The sequence below is a fragment of the Atractosteus spatula genome, chromosome 6 (assembly GCF_055471065.1).
Source record: "Atractosteus spatula isolate fAtrSpa1 chromosome 6, fAtrSpa1.hap1, whole genome shotgun sequence".
NCBI lineage: Eukaryota > Metazoa > Chordata > Actinopteri > Semionotiformes > Lepisosteidae > Atractosteus > Atractosteus spatula.
In genome coordinates this window covers 42,215,437-42,228,003 of record NC_142711.1, presented here as the reverse complement: position 1 = coordinate 42,228,003, position 12,567 = coordinate 42,215,437, and the positions used below count along the sequence as shown (strand labels likewise).

At 38.7% G+C, this 12,567-nt stretch overlaps 1 protein-coding gene across 3 annotated transcripts in view; it reads left to right on the top strand.

Moving 5' to 3' along the window:
* Positions 1 to 926: 926 nt before the first annotated feature.
* Positions 927 to 12,567, top strand: part of myom1b (myomesin 1b) — a 70,503-nt gene continuing 58,862 nt past the window's right edge. For all 3 annotated transcript variants that reach the window (XM_088918696.1, XM_088918695.1, XM_088918694.1), the window contains exons 1-2: positions 927 to 1,088; positions 1,484 to 1,685. In XM_088918696.1, coding sequence (XP_088774822.1) covers positions 1,549 to 1,685 — 137 coding nt within the window. In that variant the 5' untranslated portion in view covers positions 927 to 1,088; positions 1,484 to 1,548. The remainder of the gene's footprint in view (positions 1,089 to 1,483; positions 1,686 to 12,567) is intronic.

Below are 12,567 nucleotides of genomic sequence, written 5' to 3'. Positions count from 1 at the left end.
CAAAATAAAAACACAGAAACAGCTCGGTTAAATTGCTCACCCTATTCAACGAACCACACTACTAAATGTAATTTCGTTCAAGTTCTTTTTCAAGTTACTTCTTTCATATGGGTTGAGTGCCACGATTAATTTGAGCATTGCCTGAAATGGATTCACCTTAACAAGGTTCCAGCTCAGCTGTTAAACGGAAATTTAACAATAAATAATTTACGTTTTTTAAATTAACATCTGTTTTCAATTGTTTTTGCTAAGAAATGGCAATGTGGCACTCCTAAGCACATAGTATTGGCATAGCTTTATTTCATTAAACGCAAGGACTGCATACAGTGAATGTGTAGGAATGCTCTTGGCATAATGATCAAATTTTTCAGTTCTTTGTCTGTTTTAGAGATTCCGATTATTTCGTCCAACTTGACTTCAGCAGATATTTCACATGAAATACGTGTTTGACTGACAGACTATTTAAAATAAAAGTATTGAAATGCCATATAAAGTATTTCGTAAATAATACTTCCTTATAATTTAATTTTTCACGAAAGTTCTCACGAAAAGATTCATTTCATTTGTATAAACGGCCACCATAACTAAGCAATTTTTATTGAATCTCATAGAAGTGTTTAAGATTCCAAGCAGGCTTTCCAATAATCCGACCAAATATTGGATTAGATTTCCTCGTGGGATTTATGACATTTTGTGAATCTCGGATAGCCATCCATGCACATATCGTCTACCTTTTGCTTTTACCTGAAGACGGAAATCTAAATTAGGAAGTTAGGATTTGCACAAAGTTCTTAAACGAAACGTAGGTTGCTGTAGTTGTGAAGCCGTGTGTTCATTAAAGTCTGGGCGTTGAGATAGCCCAGCCAGTGCCTCGCAGCTATATTTATCAGACTCTCTGGCCATAAAAGGTCGTGACTGGGGCTTCGACATTCCACTGACTGCAAGCATTATTTTTGTTCTGTGGACCGCAGTCCAGTCCACAGCCGTGCACCTATTCACCGCTTTGTCAGGATTCAAAGTTTGTTGGCCCGCGTTTTAAGTTCAGCTTCTTATTTTTTCCTGTAGCAACTTTGAACATTTTAGCTTTGGTAAGTGCAATCCTTATATTTCAATTATTGTATCTCTCGTGATTCCTAAATTGTAACCAATCTATCAGCTGGTCTCATCATTATTATTATTATGCGATGTGTGCTAATTAACGCTTGACATAAACCACAAGTACGAAGGATCAGGTAGATGAAGGGCCATCTGAGCAAAACGTATATGCGTATAGGAATAACCATCTACGATATTTTGATCTGGTATTTAAACTCTAAAAATCCAATTTCAGCAATGCAGCCATTGATAGCACTTGTGGTTTATTAAGCAAAGATAACCCCAGTGACAGTACTGGAATGTCTTTGAGGTGTTTCGAGTGTGGCATTAAGATCTAGCTCCGGCCATTTCTTGCTTTTAATGAGATCTTCTTCTGGTGTGGATGCAGAGCTTGGCACTGAAGCAGGACCCGCAGAAGACTCGGAATAAAGATCGCGTTTGGAGTCGCTCAGGATGTCCTCGGGGTCTTTACCGTTCTACCAGAAACATCACCGGCACTATGACCGCGGGTACCGCAGCACCGCCGTGGAGTCCACCCTCAGTCAGTACCATGTAGAGCAGAAGAGCAGCGCGTCGACCCGCAGCGCAGGGTGAGAGCGCCGCTGGCCTTTTACTGTGCGCAGTTCAACATAATACGCAGGGCTGCTGGTTTGTACTGTACATTACGGACGGGTTCAATTGGAATAGGTGTATAGTTTCCTATTCCAGTTTGTTTGAGTGATAAGTTCTCTTTATTTTTTTATTAGAAATGTATTAACATTGGCTCGGTTATTGGTAGATTGAATTTTAAGTTTGATTACCAAGTTGTGAATTACATTTCTTTCTCGGAAGAAGAAAGTAATAGTTGACTTTGGTGTGGATAACGTATTAGGACTTTAATATTTCATGCACATTTTTTACAAATGTGTGTAGTCCATGTGGACTGGGACTGGGAAACATAATATGGTTTAATTTATTTTTACGATATTACACTCTTTAGCTTGTAAACATGCCTTGATGATCCACAGACACTGACGTTCAAGGGTGTTTTGAATCATTCTGCAAAGAGTAATGCTTTTAATAACAGGTTTCAATGTGTGTAAACCTGGCAATATTTTGACAGAAGTCCTGCACATTTTCTTTGAAAACAGAATTAATGGACAGAGCCATAAACCCTCCTACCTGCTCCCATCTGTAGTCCTGTGAAGATAGCTGAATGTAAAAACACAGAAGCTCAAAATGGGTATAGACCCTCAAGAGGCATGGACAACACAATTTTTACATTCTGTCAGGTACAGGTAAAATGTCAGGAACAACACTATTTAGCATTATTTTGTCAAAGGCATTTGACTTTGCAAATTTTTAACCACTCTGGAAGAATGCCCCTGAAGTATGGATGTTCTTCATCATTCATCAGCATCCTACACCTGCTTCGTCATTATACAGTATATATGCTATAATCCTCAGCGATGAATCCGCTGCATAGCACTTTTGAGTCCAAATAGGAGTCAAACAAGGGCCTGTCATAGCCACAAATCTATTTTTAGTATTTATGAGTGATATACTCCATTTGATAAGACAAGGCTGCTGCTGGAATGCAGTTGATTTACTGAATGGATGGTGAATTATTTAATCTCCAATGACTCCAGATGAAAACTGAACCACCCCGTCCACAGCTGATAATGCTGCAGTATGTGCCTTGACTGAAATCTTCTACAGAAAACTGTAATATACTGTATTTCGAGGCACACGAGAAGATGGAACGTCCCTTTTACATTCAGAAGACCTTATTTTGAAATCTCCAAATGCACGTGTATCTGGTGTATAAGGAGTGCTTCCTGTACCTTGGAGTTAACATGCACAGATGGCTGATGGTAAAAAAAGAGAAGCAGGTTTTTGAGATTTACAATGCTAAAACTGTAACCAAACTGACAGACTACTGTGAGGTTATCATTCAGTACAGGACTATTACAGTATAGACAACATACAGGAACCACATAAAAGGACGGATGGACGGTTCTTGTGCTGTTTTATATATCAGGTGGGAGGACAGACACACCAACATCAATGTTTTCACCCAAGTAGGCACCACAAACATTCAAGCTTTGATTATCTGTCATCAGCTCCATTAGGTTTGCGGTGGTGTCTGAATGTTAAACTCCAGGGTCCTAAAGTAGGTTCGCATCTGATAGCCCACCCAAGACAATCACACCAGAGGAGAACAGATGTGTTTCAAAAATCTGGTAAAAGCAAACATGAAGACATGCAGCATTAGGGCCAGATGGGAAGGAGCCCAGCAATTTGACACTCAAAGTTGTCAGAAACACAGAAAGTTGTCAGGAATCAAGATGAGAGCAGTGAAGAGAGGTCACCATGGCCTCATTAAACAACCTCAACCAGATATCTCCCATGACTACACATGTCAAACTTGCTCCCTTGTCAGACCCCTTCAGGTTCACGGAAGACAGTCATGCACAACTGAGAGGGAGAGCCAATGGATGATTTGTGACTTATGGGGGAAATAAGCAGTGCAGTGCTGGCATAATGATTTTTAGGATTCAAGGCAAACTGATGAATATACATTCTGAACGAGTGAGGCTTGAGAAGTCACAGGACTCTGATAAGAGTGAGTGCAAAAAAAAGGTGCATTCCACTCACCTGCAGGTAGCTGATTCCACAACAGGAACGTGAGGAATGAGAATGACAACATTGGAACTGGTGAGAAGAGGCAGGCTGATCAGTTAGCTGACTGACCTGAGAATCTCATCCAGCTGCTGCTTGAAGAAACCCTTTAGGATGATCTTCAGTAGTTTGACGTTCTCGTCTTCTCCGGCAACTGATAAAGCTTTGCAAAAAGAAGTGATTCTCCTGTTTGCACTCCAAATGTTATTATTCATACTCATGACTTTACGTTCTTGTTTCTCTATTGAGCATAAAGTCGACCTTTGGAATGACGTTGCCAATAGTTTTCTCTATTCTGAATACCTGCATCAAAGTCTACCTTTAAACTCTGTTCAAGATTACTGACTAACGTAATAACTGTTCCAGTTACTGTATTTTCTTCTCTTCATTATTGGTTTTAAACTAGGCATTATTCGGGTTGCTCTCTAGAGGAAGGTACAACCAAGTGGCCAGAACAAATTGAGTGTTGAGGTCAAGATGAGAGGGAAAGGGAGAGATGGGATATCAGAAGGAGTAATAGAGAATCAGTAATAGAGAACAACCTTTGATGTCTAACATTCAGTCATTTACTTAGTCCTGAAATTGTCTTAATGGCCAGATTATATTTTTTATACTTATTGCAAAACATCCTCATACCACAAAGCAAAAACAAATGTCTGCCCCACACTATGCTTATTTATTTGTTCAAGAAATCCGGCAAGATCTAAATGTATGGTGTATAAAAGTTTACAAAATGACAAATACACTCTCAGAAAATGAGTTTCTGAGTAATTCAGTCAAATACACTTTGATTTATTTATACTGAAAATGACTTTTACCTATCAATGAAATGTAAACCACCATAGTACTATTACTTTATCAATATTTAGTATTTTTTATTGTAGAAATAGATTGTTCGATTTTTTAGTCAATATGTATATTTAAATACATTTATTCTAAAGGATATAGAAATCATTCTCATAATCTACTGTATATTATCAAACAAAAAATAAATCTTTCAACAGAGGAAAAATATCAATATGTATGTATTATGGCCACTACATAATGCTTAAAAATGAAATATAATTTATAAATACATCCAAATGGCAGTTTTATTGGCACAGTTTATGTTGCAATAAAAGTCTCTTTAAAGCTTTCTGGAGACCTGCAGTACTAAGATGTTCTTTAAGAGGAAGGCCTTGGTAGATTAAGATGTGTCATGTAGTGTATGTTGCTGTAGCAAAAATAGGCAATACTGGACAATTCGTGATGACAATAGACAATGATTCTGAGATATGGTCGAGTTTGTGCTGTTGTTAAGCTGATTGTACATACTGTAGCTCCCATCAAAACTTGTACAGAAAACTGTCATTGGTTTAGACATTTTTCCTTTTGTATTTGTATTATGAGGTACCATATTTTTGTATGATCTCATAGCTTGCACATGGGTATTGTTAAAGCTATTGAAATAGCTGTTTTTTGTTTCCAAGATGTCTTCCAAGTACTGTTCATGGGAATGTTGATTACCCCTGTAATGATGGGGCCTGTGGGACAATGAGTCACATCGTAAGCTGAGTACATAAATAAGTTGTGTTTTCTCTGGTTTATTATTGTTAGCCTAATGGAAAAAGGCTCCTTATTTCTTGCTGAGCTCAGGTTTGCTATTATATTGTAGCACTTTCGGGTTCACGTGGGTATGTGCACTAGCCACTCCTGCCTCGGGTCGGCCCTTCACTGCTGGGGCTCAAACCCAGGCCTCCGGCGTCACTCAACAGGGAACCAGCCAGTTGAGCTAAAGGGAGATCTCCCCTCAGCCCGCCAGCTGAGGTCCCTGCTATTCACAGGGAAGGGCGGTGATGTCACCGCACTGGTAGGCCGGCTCACACAACCTGTAATGTCGGCCGTATACGTTATAATATTAACATGAAAGTTATATTTGGATCATCTCATGAATTTCAAAGCGGTAATGGGTAGAACGCAAATAGCAGATGTAATTATTATTTATAGTACGGTCATAATGTGGAATGGAGATTAACATGTCCAGGTGGCATTCTGGAATGGGCGTTAATGTGAGAATTCCACACACTGATTTATCTCTTTTCAACCCCCCTATAATCAATAATCATAATTCAGGATGTTCTAAAAATGGGGTCTTTTCTAAGCTGCAGGAAACTGTTGTAAACAAGATAAAGCATTAGTAGCATACAAAAATGTTCAGATTTCTCTGTGTAGCACAAAGCTTCACGTGGCTAATTAATTAAGTTAATTAATTAAGTCTTATGTGTGACTACAGTAAATATTCTTCCACAGCCCGCATCATATGAACAGTAATGTATGAGTGTGTTCAAGAGTTTTGTGAGGTCTTTGGAGAGAACCCTGATCTTAAGAGTCTTGAGATCTAACGTCACCAGTGTATCAGAAATATTTATTTGCAAGTTATACAATGACTTGAAAAAGTATTCAGATCTGTCTTATGGTATTCCATTTTGTGAAATTACAGAATCATAAATACATAATATGTTGTTCCAAAAGTAAATGATCAAACTGAAGACTACTGAGTTGATTGAAATGTCAGCAAAAACGCTGACGATGCAATACATTGACAAGTCTTTTAGGATCAGTCTGTAACTGTATACACTGATTTGGTGTATTTGGTGCTCATTATTCTTAGTAGATGTGCTTGAGTTGTCTCGCATTGCTTAGGGGGAACTCTTAGGCAAAGCAGTTTTCAAATCTTCCTCTTCTCAATAGAATTCAAGTCAGGACTTTGACTGGGCCACTCAAGCAATTTGAATTTTCTTGTACTTTGTATCACTGTCCTGCTGAAAAGTATTTTTTGTCACAGTTTTAGATCTGTAGTAGGTTTTTCTTTTAAGATGCGTTAGTACTTTGCCCCATCTATGTTCCTCATTAATCTGGATAAACTTCCTACTCCCCGTTGATGAGAAGCAGAACTACAGTATAACAAAATACCACCACTACCATGCTTGACTGTAATGAATGTGTTGACTGACCGATGTTGGGTTTGTGCCAGCAAACTTGCATTTAGACCAAAAGGTTACTATTTTATCTTGTTTGACCACAACACTTTTTGCCACGTGTTTGTAGTATCACTTTGGTGCTTTGTTGCAAACCACATGCAGGATTTGAGATGTTTTTGTCAGTTCCCCTTATTTCTATAGTGACCGGGATATTATTGACTCACAGACATTTTCTCAGCCACTGTCCCCTGTAACTGTTTCAATGTTGCTGTTGGCCTGATGGTGGTATCACTAACTGGTTTCCTCCTTGCCCATAGGCTCGGTTTGGAAGAACAGCTTGATCTAAGCAATCTCTTGGTGCCTTCCATTTATTAATAATTAACTTCACCACGCCCAAAGAGATTTTATCTTTGAAATGATTTTATACCTTTCCTGATCTGTGCCTTTATACAACTTTATTCCTGAGTTATTGAGTTGTTTTGAAAACAGCAGGGGTGAATCATTGCTTATTAGCTGACTGAGGCCTCTGCATACTATCGTGTGACTCCTTTGCACTTAAATTAATTTAGATTCGCCAAAACAAAGAGTTTTAATACGCAGGCAATCCAGTTTTAATAATCATTAAATATGTTCCTCTTCCTGTTTGTTTCTTGCTTTGAATACATGAAGTAGATTGTGATGTAACAAACATCTACCACCATGTCAAAGTGTCAGGACAACAGGCTTTAAAGCAACAACTGTGCAAGGGCCTGAGTGCTTTTGCAAGACACTGTACACAATTTTAACATCAAAGGACACAAATACTTGTTACTGTATAAGACAAAATAAATGCATGAAGTGTTTGGGGAGAGTTACCATAATGCACAGTAGAGCATAAAAATCAACATTAAAAGTTTACAGTTCAAGGTTAAAATAAAGGTAAAAAGCCTGCTTCAATATCAGTCAATATGTTTGATTGTTAAATGTAATTCCCATATTCAAGCCTAGAGCTTAGTTTCCATGGTATTACGTGAATAGAGCACCCAACTCCCCCTCTAAATATGTGAGTGGGATGCCAGTCCATAGCAGAGTCTGACCAAGAGTGTAGGTGGATCAGAGCCTTGCTTAAAATACAACATCAGTATCTGCATTGGGAATGTCCCACCCCATGAGTTATGAGCACAGTTTGCTACACTTCCCTCATGTCACAAATTACTTTTTTTTTTAGAATAACCAGACTCTGTTCTGGAAATGTGTGACAGGGATGGGGGATCAAGCTGTTTGACCACTTCCTAAAAATAAAAAAAATAAAAAAATAAAACATTATTCAGTTATATTAATAAATTAATGATGGTCACATCAATGTATTTCTAATATTTCTTTAAATGTTTCCAAAGTTATGATATCTTCATTTGTATATGTCTCTTTCTGGAGAGTAGGTTGCTATGATTCTGTGCCATGGATTCTGTCTTCTTTTACCCCCTTTTAAATATCTTCCTCTGATCTCAGATCTGTTTACTTAATATTAGTATAAAGAGTTTTGATGACCCTTCAGGGAGCATTATGGAGTTTTTAATACCTATGTTGCTAATCAGTCCAGTAACAAGATATAGCAAACACTCTCACACTCATTTCCTCATGTACAGAACTGTGAATGACATTGCCTAGTCAACACTACATTGCATTCCCATTGAAGGAACAAAAAGGGATTTCGTTTTTCTTTTCATCAAATCATAATATAAAATATGAAGCTTTGTGTGCAACAAGAGCCTAATGTCACAAGAAACCCTTTCAAAGGAATTTATATGATAGTAAGTTATTGTATTTATTATCCACAGTGCTGTGGAGACACGTAATCATTGATTGAGTGATTAAATGATTGCTTCGAGAACGTTTTTTATATTATAAAACAGCAAGCAAAAATGTGTATGAGTGGAGGGGATCTTTCCGATTCTGTAGAGGAAATATTAAAGTTTGTCATATCAACTATGGCTGATACATTGGATACATTGGCTTACAAGCATGAGGTGTGAGATCCCTGCTTTTAGCACATGATATTGCCAGAAATCTCTCACTTATCTTTTGAGAAATAAGTTATTGACAATTTCTTTTTTGCAGGAGTCAGACACAGGGGATTCTTCTGTTTTTTACTAAATTCACTAAAGCCACTAATCCGGTGCCCCACAGAAAAGTTATTTTTGCAGAATTGCAATTGTTACCAGTAAATTAAAAGTTATGCGGTGTTAGCTTGGTGTAATACCGCTTAGATGTTAATAAAAAAAACTCAAAGTTTGAGAGATCGTGAACAAGATGAAATGCAGAAAATGGCACTAATGGAACTGTCTAATCCCCTAGAGCAGGGTTGCCAATTCTGGTCCTGGAAGGTCAGTGTATCTGTAAGCTTTCAGTCCATCTGGGATTTGAATCATCTTATTATCAGTTTAAGTGGGCCAGTTAGTACCTCTTTAGGTGCTGCTAGTTTAAACGCACCTAACAAAAGCTGCAGAAACACTGGAGTCTGAGATCAGGATTCTGGGCTCCTGGTCCAGAGTCTACATTTATATACTAAAGATTAAAACGAAGTCAACATCCCTTTCTGCTTTCAAGAGTAAAGGAGAAAATCTCTAATAATAACAAAGGATCTGCCATGCAGTTAAACACGCATTATCACTTTGATTTGAAGGAGCATTAATTACTGTAACTACTTAAGCATTGGAGCATAACATTGTGGTATCTCCACAGGAGAAAGCATTCTTTGTGTCTCACTGAGGGCTGGCCTCAAATATAAAAATAAATATGTTTAGAATTTCCATAGCGATTCCTCGTGTATCCCACTATGCTTTTTCTTCCTGGTGGTACCTCCTATTTTTAAAATTTTAGAGTCATTGTCAGGATAAATAAAGCACAAAGCGCTTTGTTGCCTTGATTTATATTTTTCTTGTTTGATTTATGAGTCCCTGTCTCATGCTTTATTTGTGACAAAGGGCCGGGTTTTGATTGATGATTGTTCCTAAAGTATGCTGATTTTTTTTTTGTATTCCATCTCAAGGTGCAATTAAAATTAGTGGAACCTGTGTAAAACATCTTGAGATCTCTTATCTCAGTGAAGAATTCTACCTTGCTAATAATCATTGAGAATTTGGAGATATACTGCAAGTATTAAGTGGGCTGGAGATTGATACTCCAGCACTTGTAATGACCCTCAGAATAGCCTCATCTATATTGTTCAAGTGTCACTTGCTCCCCGAGTCCCACAAACCCAGCTAAACCTGTTGCTACTAAGAATTCCTCCCAGAGCTCTTACTCTCCTTCCTCTTATGCTGGAGCTGATCTTATACACGAGGGAAGTGACCAATTCTATACAGAGCCTAACTGCTCCTCTCCCTTCGTCGTGAATCTTACTCCTTCTGGATGCCTATACTTTAGTTAGATATGGTGTGTATGCCCAATATGTTACTTTCATATTAAAGCCAGTTCTCAGTACCTCACTGTCCTGTGATTTAAAATTAAATCAAGGGATATTATAAACTACTTATATGAAAATCTGTAACATAGACATATAATCCTTTTTATAGGAAGCTCAGTGCTCAGTGTTTGTAGTTTATTATTTACCTACATGAACATTCTACACTTATCTCTATTCAAAATCATTTACAAGGTGTTTTCAGGTGTTTGCCTACTTTCCTATTTGTCTGAGTCATTTAGAATTTTGTTAGCTGCTTCTAGAGTGCTTTTTAATCCTCTTGTTTTGAAAATCACCTGAGAACATGACTAGTTGACTATTTCATTCCCTACATTATGTGTAGAATTTAGACAGAGCAGTGGTTGTAACACAGATCCCTGTAGTACTGCTTTCATCCATCCATTTTTTAACCACTTCATCCAGTTCAGGATGGCAGAGGAGCTTAATCCTGACAATCAAAGGTCATGCTGTAACGAAAGCTTTCTTTCCGGACCCTATGCAGACGACACAATCCGGGGATGGGTGAGGACAACACAGGGAAAAAAGCATGCGGGAGTCAGGAATGGATACAGGGGGCGTGTCCATGGTGCGCTGGTGTTTGGGGGAGGTGTGGCCAAGGCAAACAATCCAGGAATAAGTCCAAGGGGGAATCCAAGAGAAGGCGAAAATCCAAAACCGGGTGGTCCATCCAAGATGAACAGAATAAAAACGGGAACCGGGTCGGAACCGGCAGGAACAGGAACTTAAAAGCTTGACGGGACCAGGCGCTTCCAGGTCCCGGACTCGCCTGGTACGGAAACCAATGCAGAGCCCAGAACAGAGTAGGCATCTGTCTTTTAAGGGGAACTGAAAATGGGGCTGGAACAGGGAGCAGGTGTGGGAGATGAGTAAAGAACAGGGAAGGGCTAGAGCGTCCTTAAGAGGAGGGGTTTACGAACGTGGCACATGCCCTGGATTGGAAGCCAGTTCATCACAGGCCACACACAGACACAAACACACACACTCACACCAGAGCCAATTTTCCCAGAAGCCAATTAACCTACCAGTAGACCTAGGACTATGGGAGAAAACTAGATCACCCAGCAACGAACCCACACGAACACAGGGAGAACATACAAACTTCATGCAGATAGCACCCCAGGTCCAGAATTGAACACAGGGCCTCAGCACAGTTTCATTTCTAACAAAGCAATATATCATTTGTTCCAATGAGCCATACAAGTGAGTTATGACAGACTCACCTTTCCTAAATTCATTTTAAATATCTCCTAAAATCCTATGTGCCATGTGGCTTTTCCTCTAGTTGAGTTCTAATTATCATCTCTGTAATGCATGCAGCATAAATTAGACTGATTGGTCCGTAATTCCTTGGTTCAGTTTTGATATCCTGTCTGAACATGGGAGCTAGAGTTGCAATTTTCTAGTCAATGAAATTGGGTATTAGAGACAGCACAGTGGCACAGTAGTTAGCATTGCTACATCGCAGTGCTGGGGCCCTGGGTTTAATTCCTGGGGTGCTATCTGTGTGGAGTTTGTATGTTCTCTTCATGTTTGTGTCATTTTCCCCTGGGTGCTCTGGTTTATTCCCACACTCTGAAAACATGGTTATAGGTTCAATGGCTTCTGGGAATGTGTGTATCTGTGTTTGTGTCGGTCTGCTCTATGTTGCACTGCTGTCCTGTCCAGGTCATTTCCTGCCTTGGGACTGTTGCTTGCCAGGGTAAGCGTCAGCCACCCATGACCCTGTATTAGACCAAGTGGTTGAAGGACAATATTCCTGTCCAAGAATCCTTGCACTGGCTTCCTGTGAGGTTTTGTGTCAGCTGTAAAATCCTCATGTTCACCTTTAAGGCTCTACATGGTTTGGCACCTTACTTATCTGATTTATTATCTTCCTGTTTCCCACCTCACATCCTTCATTCATTCTGACTCTGGTCTCCAGTTTGTCCCCCTTCATTCATTCTATGGGTGACAGGGCCTTCTCTTGTTCTTGTCCAGAGCTTTGGAATTCTATCCCCAAGGTTATCAGCCATCTACCCTGAGTGTGTTAAAATCCAGACTTAGAACTACCTTCTTCAGAAAGGCTTTTATATAATTGGTAATAATAATATTATATTATATAATAATATAGATAATAATCTATGTTTGCTCATTGCATTTTCTACTGCATTTCTATTCCCTTGTGTTTATTTGTTCTAATTTTGATTTTATCTCCAGTCTTTGTTAATGGTTTTCTTTGTTTTAAATGCTTTTTTTTTTTTACTTTTCCTGTGAAGCGCTTTGAGAAAATGCTTTTAAAGGCATTACGTAAAATAAAATGTATTGTTATTATACCAGTTAGAAAATGGATGGATGGATCATATTACTCCTCTTTTGAGTGAATGTTGAAGAAGTATTGCTATATAAGTG